At 39.6% G+C, this 16,277-nt stretch overlaps 1 protein-coding gene across 2 annotated transcripts in view; it reads right to left on the bottom strand.

The window, feature by feature from the left end:
- The window catches only part of LOC108781851 (growth factor receptor-bound protein 14), a 240,160-nt gene that overhangs the window by 113,342 nt on the left and 110,541 nt on the right, over positions 1-16,277 (bottom strand). For both annotated transcript variants that reach the window (XM_018549956.1, XM_018549957.1), the window contains one exon: positions 12,503-12,532. In XM_018549956.1, coding sequence (XP_018405458.1) covers positions 12,503-12,532 — 30 coding nt within the window. The remainder of the gene's footprint in view (positions 1-12,502; positions 12,533-16,277) is intronic.

Raw genomic sequence — 16,277 nt, 5'->3', positions numbered from 1 at the left:
CAGATTGGCTCTTCATGTCGATTGTGCGATATTGAGAAATTGCAGAGTAAATCTATACAGAGACTGTCTCATTATTTGCCATAAATAGGACTCGCAGAAAAATTGTTTTTTTCTGAAGCTTAACGTAATCTTGCATAAATTTGTAAACGTTTATAAAAAATTAAATCTTATAATCTATTTTAATTTTTTTTAATAGTGTGAAAGGAGAACATTTTTCCTTTTTATATTTCCTCTCGTTTAATTACACTTCTTCTAGACATCTTTATTATATTACTTATCTTTTATAGAGATTATTAGAGCTTGAAGTTCTCTCGAAGAGAGAAAAGAGTCACCCTCCGATTGTCATGAATCGCCATGACGACTTTTACGTGAGATACGTGAAGCGGTTTAATATCCGAACGCCCCGATACCTCCGTCATTCCTTTAGAGCTTATCTATTTCTGCGAGACGTCAAAAGCTTGCGACGACGACGGTCATCTTTCGCGCGGCGACGGCAGGATGAAGCTTTTCATACTCGTGTCTGCCAACGAGAGAGACGAAATCCGATCGGGCTGACACACCTCACCGGCTGCGGAATTCTTTTGAGCGCGATCACGCATCACGCACGCTTTTCACGACTATTATATCACCGGTCGACGTCATTCGCTCGCTGTCCTTTGATGTTCTTCGCGGAATTTTAGCGGAGGAAAAAGTGCACTCTCTGAAAAAAAGGCACGGAGACGAAAAGTTTTCACAATTAACGTTGCGTAATCCGTCTCGCGAATATATACGGTAAATTTTGTGTATATTTCTGTTCGTTACATTACATATATATATATATATATATACACGTACATTGACTATTCTCACTTCGAGAAACTCTTAATGACGTTCATATCTATGACTTCCCGAAGGAAAACTAAAGGCACCGAGCCTACGAACGACTCGCTTTTACGAATAATTATCGATACTTCGATCAAGTGCTTTTCGCGACGGATTTGCACTTGTCCGCGTTCAACTGCCGAGTGCCTGCCTCGCGCATATTCCCTCGGCATTCGCTATGTGCCGAATATTCTAGATCATGCTAAGGATGCGTGATCTCCTAATTACGTTACTGCCTTCGCTTCGCACAGCTAATGAAAACAAACATATATATTATATATTCGAAAGACATTTACTCTTGCTCGCTACATATTATGCCCATATAAGGCAATAACATGATATGATTCTAGAAATTTCTTACACTATATAATAATGAGCTAATAATTATTTTTGAAGAATAATTATCGAATTTAAGTATAATTCGAAAGACCGCGTTGTATATTTCTGCTCTTACATAATTCTTGGTTTCACCGCAAGAAAACAGTCTCGCGAAAAATTCCACGAAAGCCGGGGAGATGGAAATTCGGCGCCCCTATATATTATGCGAGCGATACTTTAGGAGTTCCGCGGCGAGATGATGGCGACGAGGTCGACATCCGCCGCCGCGAACTAGAATACGGAAGGCAGAGGCGGGTCACGCCCCGGCGTTAATTATTAATTATTCCGGTCGATTCGGTTCCCGGCTAGGAAACGAAGTTATCTTCTTACCCGGCCGGCGCCAACGACGCCGCCGCCGCCATCGTCGTCTCCGCGTCTCCAGTCCCCGTCTTCGTCTCCGTCGCCCTCCAACGTCGCCGCTATCTTGTTCCCGTAGTAGACGAAAAGTCTTTACTCACGTAACAACGTGGCCGCGTCGCAAGAGATTCGGTATGCAAAGCGGCAGACACCTTCATCCGTCTATTATGTATGTACGCTATCGCGACCCATTTCCACGTCCTACGAATACGAGTTAGAACGGCGGTCGATAGATACGTCAGTATTTATTTAAGAAAAATCTCAGTAGCGCTGCTTTTCAATCGCAAAAGCTTGGAAAATATATGATACGAGAAAATTTGAGGAATCTAGGACACATCCTGTGGATGAACTTTTTCGTAAGAAATAATATTTCATGCTTTATCCTGAATTTGCAGATCAAATTTTAATTCAATCACTTAATCATCTCTGTTTCCACTTATGGTTAGTGGATTATTAATTTTATCATTATTAGTAATCGCACGCGAATAAGAATTCATGTACTTTTTAAAATCATGAAATAATGAAAGAAATATAACTTTTCGTCGCAACGTCATAGCAAAGATCCTTGTTGCTGACAAGAATAATTCGGTCTCTCGAGAACGCAATTTCTCTCTCGCAATTTCTTTCGCAAGTCCGTCGTTCTCTTGGGTCTGGTTAGAAAAAGGAAAATCCCGCGTGCCCAAGGGCCGACGGGTGAAAAAGAAAAGGAACGAGGAAAAAAATTTCAAGCATCGGCGAAGTGCATTGTCAGAATTCTAGCGAGTCGACGCGAGTACCTCTCTCTCTCTCTCTCTCTCTCTCTCTCTCTCTCTCTCTCTCTCTCTCTACTTCTTCTGAAAGCGCGATTCACCGGACGAGACTATTCGTACAAAAGGGAAGTGTATTGTACACCGAGAAGTCCAAGCTTATCCTGCACGGGTAGGTGAGTTTGCCTCGGGGTTGCGAGAGAATGAGGGTAAAAGTATACCCATGATGGCAGGAATACGAGACGAAGACAACGACGACATTCTACGTCGAAGACGATAGTCCTTCGGAGAGACAGAGACAGGTGGAAAACAAGAACGACGTTTTTCGCGTCGCTAATCATGAAATTGTTACATGACTCGTGACACAATAGCGAATTGGCGTTTCAGTCTTGAGCTTATTGTTAGAAGCAACGTAAGTCGGAGGAGTCGTCTTAACTGGACGATACCTTGGAGCGAGTTATCACAAATTCTTCATCCTAAAATTCTGTAATTTTTCTCTGATTTCCAGACAAATATGATTTTCTCTGATTTTTTTCAATAATATTAAAAAACATTTTTTAATTTTCGTTCTAATTTGGAAATATTTTGTTCAATATTTTGTTAAAAATCGATTTAACATATAAATAACAATATAAATTACTGTTAATGTTTCTGACACTACTTGCATTTCTAACTGTAAAGTTGGTAATATTTCAAAACTGTACAGATGCATGAAGAAAATTATTTCGTTAAATTAATAGAAATTCTGGTGAAAAAAGAACGATCCAGAATTCCGGTTAAGTCTAGAATTCTACTAGATTTATAATCAAACAAATTTTGAATAACGATTATCTTAACTAGAATTCTAGTAGATTTCACCAGAAATCTAATATATATTCAGATTTAATTCAATTCATTTAATTCAACCAAAAACATTTGTCTCCGTGTGTGACACACGTATATCAAACTTTTTTTAAAGTTGAGAATTTTTTCCAAAACATTTTTCAAATTTCCCTGACTTTTCTCTGACTTCTCTGATCGTTATCAATTTCCCCAACAATTCCCTGATTTCCAGTTTTATGGCAACTCTGTTGGACCTGCAGATTATACGCGTTCTCGCGAGCAAACACGGCATCTCATGCGAAGAGAAGGAAGACGGAAATTCGGACAGGATGAAAAAGACGGACGGCATCCGCGGCAAAGAATTCTAGATACTTAAGATGCTGCCGAAGACGCGGCGGCGTTCGCTCGCGAGGAGAGCGAGGAATTCATTTCGTGTGCCGTGGAAACAGCGAGACGCCCGCCGTCGCCGCCGTCGGCTCCGCGCCGCGCCACGCCGTTGCAAAAACACGCGATAAATTATCCCGGAATCGCTGCGTCGACGATACCATCCATGCTGCATAAGTGATAAATGGTTGCTTTCGAATATCAACCCCCGACGAGCAGCCCGGGAATGTGAGAGAAAATCAGGGGGGAGAGGAGGAGATGCGACAAGGGTAGCCTCGGGGGAGCCTCATCGGAAAATCCTCTCATTGCCACCATGACAATCGCGAAGCAATGCTGATGCGAATCAGCTATCTCGATACGCAAACCAACGGAGACAAAGGTACCGTTCCTTTGATGTGTGCTCAGTGTCGTCTGAGGATAACATCACGTATGCACGAGAGAAGGAAGGCAGGAAGAAGGAAGCAAACGAGGAAACGAGCTTGTGGAAGGCAAGGGAGCGTGCCTTCTACCTTTGCCACCACCGTCGCGAACCGTCACGAATGGTCTCTTTCACGCTCGTTCGGCGGCATTAACGAGACATCGTTATTCCGTACGGCGAGGCGGTTGGGAATCGAGCCCAATATCGATTATCCGTCGATTCCCGGTACTACGTGCTGCCCCCAGCGGACACCGTCTGCCCCCCGGGCCACAATTCCCCGACATCGACGTTGACGCCGACGGCGAGAGAGATCGGACGGACGTGTACGCCGATCAATCGGTCTGTATTCGCGCGTCCGCGCTTCGGTTCGTTATTCTGCGCGGTTAAATTCCATGAGGCTTCTTTCCCTTTAATCGAGTGTCCGCGGGGTGTCCCATGCAAATACAAAAATATCTCGCGAAACGGAGATCGTGAAGTGCGTAAAGCTGACACGAATAGCTTTATCTATGGTTAAATTAACTTGTTTTTGTATTATTCTGTAATACGTTATCAATAATGATGTTAATTTAATGTGTAAAATATGCAAAATATATATTGTTTTAACGTTTGCTAAAATAAGAAAAACTAATGTAACAGGAGACTAAAACCAGGAAAATAATTATAATAATATGACAAAAGATCACAAGTCGAAAATAATAATAGATGTCTGCAAAAAGAGTTCACAAAGTTTTTCTAAAATAAATTCGCTCATAAACTTTGACAGCGCACGCTGCTTTGTGAAAAACTAAATCGGATTATATTTTAATTAAAATAAGATTATTTCAGCATGAAAATGCTGAAATGCACAAAATCGTCAGTAATTATTAGATCTTATAGAACGATGCGACTAAGAAAATATAATAAAAAAAGGATAATCTCTTTAAAATCTCTGAAAGACTCGAATATGATTTGAAGTGTCATAAAAGTATAAATTTTTAATGCATCGATTAGCAATGCAAATCTAACAAAAAAAAAGAGAGAGAAAAGGCATTTGCAATATTTCCATAAAAAATCTTCTTCACTTTATATAATCTCTTAAAATTCATAGTTTTACAAGTAGTTTTCAAAGAGTATACCGGTTTGAAAATTTTATCAATTTGTAGCTAAAAATAGTTTGAGGGACAAAAGAAAGTAAAAAAATAAAATACAACGAAAATATTGATAAAAATCTGTATTGTAATAATTCCAAAAAAATTTCCTCTTATTGCAATAAATAATAATCTATGCAAAATTTTCAAGATGTTTAAAAAATTATTTGTCGGTTAAATGGACGAGCACTTCGAACGTATTTCAAACAAGAAAATTTCACCGAGATTTAAAGGGCCGTAATACAAAAAGCCTCCTTCTTAATGCCCTCCAGCTGGCCCTTTAAACTTTAAAGGCTCTCGAGAGACCGAGAGAGTCCCGACCTGCGCCCGAGAAGAGCAAACGTTCTTTGTCGCAGTATGCAATACGTAGCCGACGCTACCTTCGACCCGTTATACAAGTCCTCGTTTGGAAATTTCGGGACAAATATTATCTTACGTCCTTTAGGGGAAAAGGAATCGAGACCCGGGGAGAACAGACTTTTGCAAAATTAAGAGTAATATGTGCCCGACAACGAATGAACGTGGCAAATAGAAAGACTCGATGTAGAGGAGCAACCACTCGGTTTGATTAAAATTTTCAGAACTCTTCCCTTGCTAATTACGAATCCCCGAGATACTTCACATTCTCTCTCGTTCTCGTTCGTTAAATACGAAAAGAACGCAACAAGAGAAAGGAGCGTGAGCTGATTATTCGTACAACATGGGGTCCCCCTAAAAGCGTGGACGAAAAGATGTGAAAAGAATTTAATTAAGTCATTAAATGTTTTGATTGTTAGACACAAGTGTCACTAATTATGATATCATAATTATTATCTGAGTCAATTAGTAATCATTATACATTTGAAAATAAAAAAACTTGAAATTATCAAAATATCTAAACAATCTTCTTAATTTAATTAGTCGATTGATTTATTCACAATAAGATGTAATAAAAATAAATAATAAATTATTATATTTAATCACTTGGTCTCTCTGCTTAATTTCTATTTCCTTCCTTATCACATTTTAATGTTCAAAGAGTTCCAATAATTTTATGATTATAAAAATAAGTATAGATTCACTACTTGTTCGTTGACGCATTCCTGTCCAGCGTTTCAATTTGCAAAGCAGTAGCTCGGAAGAAGCCCACAGCGCGATGCGATGAATCGGCTCTCGCGATCGCGCAGTTTCCCAACTCACGAACACGAAAGCCGCTCCTGCGGGAGCACTCGGGAACGGAAACGGTTTCAGTTGCCTTTCCCTCCCGCCCGCGGACGCTTTTATCCCTTGCGATTCGATTTCTGTCTCGCCCTTCGCGCCTGCGAAATCCAATTTGCCCGTCGTAAGCTGACCCACGCGCGCGCACCATCGCAACGAATCCAGAGTGGATTTTCACAGTTTTCTAAATTCAAGGAAATGATCCCGCCGATTCTATCCCCGACGTCGGAAACCGCTCTGCCCTCGCCTCATCTTCTCCACGTCCCATCCCGAACGCGAACTAATCTCCGTCTCTCTCCAGCGCGCGCTCGATGATCGAATTTTCAGGAAAAGCTCAAAAATTGCCACGAACAAATCGGAAGCTGCGCGCGTGCCCCTAAACTCGTTAACTCAGCGCAAAAGCGCCACTTGTAGACATTTCCCTGAAGATATTTAGAGAATCTGATCTTCTTGATAAAAGTCTCTATGTATATCTATATAATATTGAATATTAATAGATAATCATTAATAGATAATGCAATTACGATACTTTTTACTTAACTGAAACAAATAAGCTACGATTCCACGCTAATAAATTAAAGAGTATTATTCATATAATTTTTATTTCTTGCTTCATAGTAATACGTACGTATAGCGGGAAAAATATATAATAAAAATAGAAGAAATAATATTACACTGAGAAAAATTTCTTGTTGAAAATAAACAAATATCGAAAGCTTTTTATCATATAAAAAATTCTGATATTATCTCAATTAGAATTATAATAAATTCAACCAGAATTCCAACTATTAAATACAGCCAGATTCTTTTTCCAATGTGACTTTTTATAAAATTCTAACAGCAATTTATCAAGTCCATCTTCTATATGATTAAAGATATTAAATTATGAAAGGAACATCTCGTAATATCACCAATAAAATCGTCATGTCAGCTACAACGGTGTTAAAGAACGATCGAATTCTTTTTTCCTATTGTGGCTGTAAAGACTTGATGCATTTTGATAACTAATTCGTAGATAGCTCAATTCGCGGCAGGATGCACGACTTAACGGAAACGCAAACCGCCACGCTTATCGAGCAAGGTTATCGCGGTGGTATCGCCACCAGCCCTGACCTGTTCTACGTGCCAAGAAGCATTGCGGCCAGCCAGGAGACGCTCGTGCGCGTAATAGAGTTCTCGGTAGGCTAAGTCTAACGGATTCGCAAATAAATAAACGCGAGAGAATAATATACGGGAGCGCGGAACCACGATAATAGAGAAAAATATTACGAGACGTGTCGCATTCCCCTTGCTCAATGAATAGAATATACGGTCGGATGTACGTGATAGCGCGCGTCCAAAATAAAACGAGATGTATAGAAATGGAGACTGATATGGTATTGCGCTACCCTGAAATTCCACGTGGTAAGATCCCTCGACTAATCTCGTCTCTCGTCTGCGACGAAAATTTCCACGTCGCTCCGCTGTAAAATCCGTCGTGTTAATACCTCTATTTTCCTAACGCAACGCTTTTACGCCTTTATTTTCTTAATGCAACACGCTAATCTTCTAGGAAAGCTGCAAGAATATTACGTATGCGCAAACGTATGTTTTTATTCGACCATTTGCAATTTGCATGCACGACTCTTCTGCGTCCGTTGCAGAAAAGCCCTCGCAGTGTTCTCTGCAGTGTCGAGTTGACCCGTGAGATTCTATCGGCAGCGATCCTCCCGGGTGTTCCGTTAAGCGACCTCGGCTCCTGAGGAGCACAAAGGAGATGATTTTTGATTCTCGCACATGCGAAATTTCATTATCTTCCCAGGGGAATCGGAGGCCCGGGGCCTAAGCCTGTTGTTAGCTTTTACGCACATGTCACACGCGCGGTTGTTCTTACGGGTCCCGTGTCTCTAACGCCTTTATCGGGCGACAATATCCTGACATCGAGATCGCGTTACTGGTTCTTTATTAGCATATCAAAGCCGCTTCTCGCGGTAATGGGCACGCCTCTCCCGAGAGGGTAGACATAAGCGTTAATCCTTTAACTCGATAGGACGAGTCAACTCGATGTTGAAGGACTTGACGTCGAGCTGGTCAAGGTAATTCTGACATTGCTATGAATTCTTACATTCAAATATAATATAGTTTTTCGACATGTCATAACTGCATCGTTACTTCATGGAAAGAACGATTTTACAATATCTTAAAATTCTAGTAGATACGTTTTTTGGACTATAAAAATAATTATATAGGGAACTCGAGAGAATGATGAGAGCTCCAAAAAGTTTAGACATTCTAGAAACCAATATTTGAACGTCCTACATAACCAGTTAAATCCGATAAAATTATTTTAAAATTTATAACTATCTAAATTTTTATATACAGTTCAGCAAAACTGTGCTCCTATGATTTCATAATACATGTTAAATAGATATCACTCCTTCAATAATTTTGTGACTATTATCGGTTATAGAAATATCCGCTGCAGTATTTAAATTGTGTGAATATTTAAGCGTGTAATATTTAAGCTTGTATTTCATCAAGCTCTATTGTGAATCGTAGCTCTATAGGTGAATCGAGATGCTATATCTCTTTTAAGTATATTAGAATTGATCACCAGAATTGATTTCCGTAGGTTGATAAAAAAAAAAAGGTCTCATATCTTTCGCGACCGGACGCGAGCCGTGTCGAGGGCAAACTACTAAAGAGGGTGTGTATTCGAGACACGAGACCGTCGTCGGTTCATTCACCAAAAATTGGCACTCATCCAATCAGCTGACAGGCCTCTCGTTTCCTCGTATAAAGCGAGGACGTGCGCGCGTCCGCAAAGTCATCTATTTTCGGGAACTCGGTGGTTTTCGGTGTCTACGTTACGAAATCCCTCCGCGACCATCTGCTTTCGTACAGCATTTCTCAGAGACAGCGTTAACGAAATAATCGTTAAAATAATTTTTTCGACGAACGGAAATGTTTGGCTTTCTACTATAGAGAGTGAAGAGCAATACATTTAAATGCTCGTGACATTTAAATGTCTTAGATATCCTAGGCGTATACATAAACGTAATAAAAATAGACTGCGCCTTCCTATGAAGTTGTCACTCTCTTCAAAAAAAGTGAGGTCATATGAATCATATTGCTCTCTCCCTCTCTTTCTCTCTCGAAAATATTTCATAATCCAAGTTGGAGAGATATATTAATAGAATTGGAAAAAGATATTGATACAATACACAATTTTTTCTAATAGAACATAGATAATAAGATCATGAAGCGATCTCAACTATCTGTAGGTATATAGAGAATGAAGAAATTCTCAATACTTGTGCAAAAATTTTGTCTAAATGCGAATATGTTTTGCTATAATGTGTGAACATTATTCAATGTTCCCTTAATAAGCAGCGCTGTATAAAAGTAACTCATGTAAAATTTAGATATTTTTTCTAATAAGCAGAGATTCCAGTTTCAAAGGATTTAAATTTATGCATTGAAATGCCTAGCTTAGCCGCGTCAGACTTCCTGTTTTAACAACGTTATACGACGTACTAAACATTAACACGCGAGGAGACGCGCAATGATACGTTAGTGACCGACGTGGTACAACAGATGCATCACGATGCATTTTATATGGAAAAGTGTCGGGCAAGTAGGTAAAAACAAAGTTATGCTTGATTGCAGTCTAAAGACCATTTTCTGCCACATAAGAGGACGATATTAATAAATCTCCGTTAAAAAAAGAAGCACGATTGTTAAATTCGCCACGTCACTCACAAAGGTTAATCGATACTCGGGTTTTATAAATGTAGGGGAAAAAAGTTTCGACGCGAACTACCATTTAACCTCCCTCTATGGGAGTTGGCGCTGCGCTACAACGAAGGGCAGAATGGACGGGAATAGCAAGTTCATCGTAAAGTCCGATCGACAATTTCCGAGTCGTCACTGTGCGCTCTCTCAACCCGCTATCCCCCTCCCCTCCCTCTCTCTCTCTCTCTCTCTCTCTCTCTCTCTCTCTCTCTCATTCTCTTTTTCTTTCTCTCTTGCGACTGCATCAAAATTATCGCGGTATATCGACCGCCAGACGTTAGCAACACCGGCCAAAATTATCCGAAATAAAATATCGTACCATCGCACGAGTTGTTGTGCGAGGGATCATTGAACTCGTCGGCCGCAAAACCAGATCGCTCGAACGATAATTCTTATCCGCGAGACATAAGACACAAGTTTACCGCGTGGCAACCGCCCGGTATTAAATCCCGTCTATTGAGAGCGGCGACAGATAGGTAAATAGGAGGCTTCTCCGCAGAGGAGAAGGAGGAGAAAGAGGAGAGGATGGATAAGGGTGGCGAGATTTAAGGGGGTGGAACGCAAAGAGGGTGTCGAAGATACGCCGAGCATGCGCATCGCCGCCCAGCAACCGGCAAATCAAATATTAACACCGGCTTTATACCGTTGCCGCCGATGGCACCGTTGGTGCTCACAGTGGAATGTATTAAGGTGCATTCACGTCTCGCGAAAGCTGCCTTGTTTCGAGCTGACATATAAAAAGACATGTCATAAACATTTACAACTTTAATCCTCGCGTTATCAAGGAATTAAGAAAATTATATCAGATCAATTTCATCGCCTTGAGCATAAACGATTTTACTGTCATATATTAAAACACGAGGGTAATTGAATGCAATTCAGGATAAATAATTATAACTGCTCAGATGGTTCAAAGTGACAAAGAAGAGTAATTAAGCGACCCGAAAAGTGCGATTGACACTTTTCATAATAAGAAATTGGTTGAATTCGAAAAGTATTTTTAACTAGTTAAATGCTTCAAAGCTCTGATCGCGGAACTTTTTCCTCTGCAGCGGAAAGTACAAAATTTCTCCATTAATTTTAATAGTAAAAATTTTCGCTTTTATGTTTTCGCCTTAGGAAAAAAGTTGTATATCTATACTGATAATAAAACCCTTGCAAAAAGTTCAAAAAACTTACAGTATAGGCTAAAAAAAATTACTAAATCTTAATATTTACATATTTCTCTAAATAGTATCGAGTAAACATACAATAAACAAATATTTATTCAATAAAAAAAAACAATAGTTAAATTGATGGTTTTTGTATAGAATAAATTTATATTTACGTTTAGTAAATATTTACTTAAGAGTTATTCAACAAATATTTATTAAGATTTAATATTTTTTTCATTGTATCGTCGGGCATACAATCGATAAGAAAAACATTATAACTTATTCACACGTTACATAAAAAAATTCTTATTTATCAGAGAAAAATCGAAAACGCGACCTCCGATCATCGATCTCCATCGACGACAACCTGGTGGTGATTCGTTGAGTTTCCAAAAGTTTCGTGCCGACGAAAATCCGGCGGAAGACAATAGTCGTGCACGCTCACCGGAATAAGATGAAGCGCGTCGACGAAAACAGACTGACAGACTGTTGAGAAAACTTTTGAACTAATGGCGGTTCTCTCGTTCTTCTCCGGGTAGTTAAAGCCTGTCGAGCACATACATCCCTCTTTATCCATCGGCTTCGGTTTTCACATCAACAATAAAAACGTTTTTTGCTAATTAGATCCCGAGATTCGATGATTAATCTACAGTTTTTAAAACTCATTTGTCGATAATAACTAATTGCAACGTTAAGTATTTCCTTTTCGTTGCTATAAATGATTTTATTGAAAAAGGATGTGATAACGATTTACAGCCATCATAACTACCCCTTAAATACTTTTAGATGCGACTTAATCGTTAATGGACTATCGACAACCCAAATAGCTTCGGAAATATCATATCGGGACACGCAAGATTTGTTTTTGTTCGATATTTATTTACGATGGTGGAGAATTTTATGTGAAATTAGAAATAGTGTATGGAAATTCGGCAGCGTTATATCGCTTGAAGCATTTTGCTTTTACGTGTCTCGAACGCCAGCTCATCGAAGTCGTAAATTTTTAAACGACGACCGGTTTTGGAAACACATATCTCTATTCGGACGTTTCTTTCACCCCGAGACGAGCGAAATGCACGTCGTGTCAGGATACACTAATTTCGTTTTCATCATTCAAATCGTATGCTTTTACGATCCTCGTCAACGAAGGATATGTCGTTAAATCCACACCGTATACACGTCGTGTATCTTAACGATACAATTTTGATGTAGCAATTGGACGCTATTATCGTATTGTTGGAAAATGAGAGGAGGAAGATTGTAAATATAATTTCGTTTACTCACCAGAGGCCGTTTTGGTAGGGTCGCGATCGCCTGAAACAGAAAGAGAATTCATCTCTAGCAAACGTCGTTTTATCAATTTACAGAGTATAAAAAGCTACGGGGGCGGAAAGTTAAAACTATTTTGTACGTAATAAAAAGAGATTAGCTTAAAAAATAAAATTCTCCCCGGGAACCAAGCGCAACGCAAAATTCCAATGAGAAAGATAGACTCCAGCAGGTTGAAGTGCGGCGCGGCACGGCACGCTGCGCCAAGCTAAAATCCACCACACATATTATGTGAAAGTACAGTAATTTAACAGCGTACGGAGAATTCCTGGAAACAATTTGCGAGGCAAAGCCGGTAGCCGCTCATAAAATACAGCGAGAAAATACCACGAATTAGCGGGGGGAATTTACAACAAAGCGCAGAAATTATTGGAAAGCGTCGTACCCCCTCCGGTCTTTCTCGCTCCTTTCGTCTTCTACTTTCTCTGGCTCGCCGCATGTGTATGCGCTCTCTGGTGTATACGACGAGCATGGCACTACATAGTCGCATGGCACTAATAGTCGCGAACGCGCTCGATTAGTTGCGTTATTCGAGCACTTTGCATACGAAATTCCCATTCCGAGATACTCGGAGATACTTTATCTTTTAATTAATTAAATGTAATTGGTGGTTGTATTATTCAAAGATATTACTTTCTATACAGATTCCTATATAGATTCAGTTATCACTAGTTAGTCAGTGCATCTAATCTGCGTACCGAGGTTCAAACGAGTCTGGTACACTGAAAAATGCCTCGTTTTCTATTAAAGAACCGCCTAGAGTCGTCTAACTTGATTTAATAAAACGGAGAGGAACGTAGTTTTTTCGTAATTTTTCACTGTAAACAAATCCCAAGGTTACTAAAATTTTGTAGGTACACACCTCATGCCGTTAAAGATCGTACGCTTCTGACAGTAAAAAAAATTTCTCGCGGAATTTCTCACGTGATCGTAGAGGCGTTAAAGAGTCGAGGACAGCATTTAGAATTCGCAAACGTTACGAAACCAATCTGAGTTCGTGAATACCTACATTCCCGAAGGTGGATTTCATGTGATGTTCACAAACTGTCATTTCTGTCTCTTTTCTGCCAGACTGGCTTTAAACGACAGCTGTTTCTGCTTTTCATGACAAACAATAAATCGTCTGTATGTACCATCTAGAAAGACATTCCGAAATATAATTCCATCTGTTTAAAATCCCATAAGCTTTCTATAATGAGCCATTACCTAAGCTTTAAGTTTTAAACCACAAGAAATTGACTAATCACAGTCGATTATTCTTCTCATATTCGACTGTGATTAATCAACTTCTTTTATGGCTCTTAAGATTTAGGTAATGACTTATTATAGGAAGCTCATTAGTTCAGAACATAGCTCAGCTTTTATAAATTAATCGTTTAATCCTCTGTCGACAATGTGAAATTTTCACTTTTTGTTCGTAACCTCAGCCTTCGAACTTTAATGCAGTTTTATAGTGTGCTGTATAAAGATCTGAAAAAACTCTTACATACTTGTGAAAGTTTTAATAATAATTTTTATGATAGATATTGGATCGTATTTAACTTATTTTTTGTAAATTGATCTATCAGAATTCGCAATCAAGAACAACTGTGCTCTTAAAATCTAACATTGCGGCCAAAGGATTAAAAAGAAAGTAAATTCTTACATTAAAAATTATAATAAACAAAAAAAAAATACCTATTAACAAACTGAGAGAAATCGTTTAACAAAATCATCTCGTTTTTTGGCATTTATAATCAGTCAACTGGTTTGACTTGACATAATTTAAAAATAAACATGCTATTTGTCTTTATTAGATTACTTAGAATTCATGCTACGGTAGGTTTCGCCATAATTCATACATTTCTCCATCCGGGTTCACATTTATCTTACTTCGGAAAAAGTTTGCGCGATATAAACTCGGACGTCGAAACGTCACACGGATCGGCTATGGGCGCGAATCAATGATGCATTTATATTTATTTATACGATTTTCCATTTTCCATGTGACACGTATGTCCGAAACCGTGACATTTGGTCGCGAGATCGTCGCATATGCACGTTGCCTCGCGGAATATTAAATGCAGCCGGAGCACCGGATTGTTTATTTATTCAAGCTGCGCACAAACACACACACACGTGCACACTCAACACACATACAAATACATATCTCCGCATTCGTTCGTTCCTCCGCTAGCAGTAAAGCCAGCCAGGCCACCTATTAAGACAGATGGCACGGAGATTATTTACGAGGGTGCGCACCTGAGCTCGCGCATTTTCAATTTCGGGTACTCGATCGAACACACAAAATGCATCGGAATTACACCGCAGAAATTCGATTTATTCAAATGATCTCGTAAATGCGAGACTTGGAAAACTTTCATCGCCGCGTATGCATTTTTTTTTTTTATTGGCAACAGTAAATCCGGACGCAACGTATGAAAAATGTTTATTTTAACAACACGCGTATCACGTCAAATAATGTAGATGCGCGATACGTATAGAAGCCGTAAAAGCGACGAAGGTTCACGAGGAATAAATAAAATGTACCCCCGTAAAATACGATATCGGATTATGACTTTGCCTCTATTCAATGCAAGAAGGGAAATATATATCAAAGGATAATAATAATTTTTCCATCTTTTACCGGCGCCGCGGCTCTTTTCGATCTAGCTGCATAGGAATTTATTAGCTTGCCGGCGGCGCGTCGCTAAATCGTGAGTTATCGCTGTTATCTCTATCGATGACGAACGACGACGGCGACGACGACGACGACGACGACGACGACGACAACGCACAGACGTGGAGTCGAGAATTGGGACAACGACCTCGCGCTCGCTCGAAACAAAGAGCGAGCGTGACTACGGCACTGATGCCTCGACACTGCCTGTGTGCTTTTACGCATGGCGCAAGGTTCTCCTGGCCGCGAACGTGACGCGTATATGCACTCTCTACTTGGTTCCCGTGGTTCTTAAACGGCGAAACACATCGAAGTCGGCGCAAGACTTGAGCAAGCGGGACGGGTGGCATCGGCAATTCCACTGATATAACCAACCCGCTTCTAATGTAAGTAGTAACGTCGTCAAGCGACTCGACGTCAGTACTCCGCGTTTAGACTTGATGTCAGTTAGTCTGTATCATTTAGGATCAAACAGTGTAATTACATGTAGAATCCATCGTACTTTGCGCGACGCTATAATTTTCGCCCGTATAATTTATGCCGCACCGCAATTTCAGCGGGACACGAGTGCCACGACGACCGCCGCCGAGTGCGCGAGGGATGAATTATTACGCGCGCATCGACGGCGGGCAGCATGTGTGACACACGTGACGTCACACGGAAACTCGTGAAAAGAAAATACACACTGTTTCAAATTCTCATCTCTCCTGGGCGAGGACCGGGATGATATTTCCGAGGTATTACTCGGATTTGACAACCGCCCGGAAAGGATGATTTTGCTGAATTATTAAAAAATTTTAATAACAAGATACAAGTCTGAAAATAATTTTGTTGAACCATTAAAATAATTACGTAGGAAATTCAAACGTAACAAACAAAATTGTCACAAATTCTTCATTCTTAATTTTTATAACTGTTCCGTGATTTCCAGATAAAATTTCACGATATTTTTTGTGACTTTCAATAATATTAAAAAATTTTTTATATTTTCGTCCTGATTTGGAAATTGTTTAATATTTTGTTGAACAAATCTCAATTTAACATGACAATGTTAGTAAGTGTTCTAAAAGT

The sequence above is a fragment of the Cyphomyrmex costatus genome, unplaced genomic scaffold (genome assembly GCF_001594065.2).
Source record: "Cyphomyrmex costatus isolate MS0001 unplaced genomic scaffold, Ccosl1.0 scaffold91, whole genome shotgun sequence".
Taxonomy (NCBI): Eukaryota; Metazoa; Arthropoda; class Insecta; order Hymenoptera; family Formicidae; genus Cyphomyrmex; species Cyphomyrmex costatus.
Note: the sequence above shows the minus strand (reverse complement) of the source record. Positions and strands in the feature narration are given on the sequence as shown.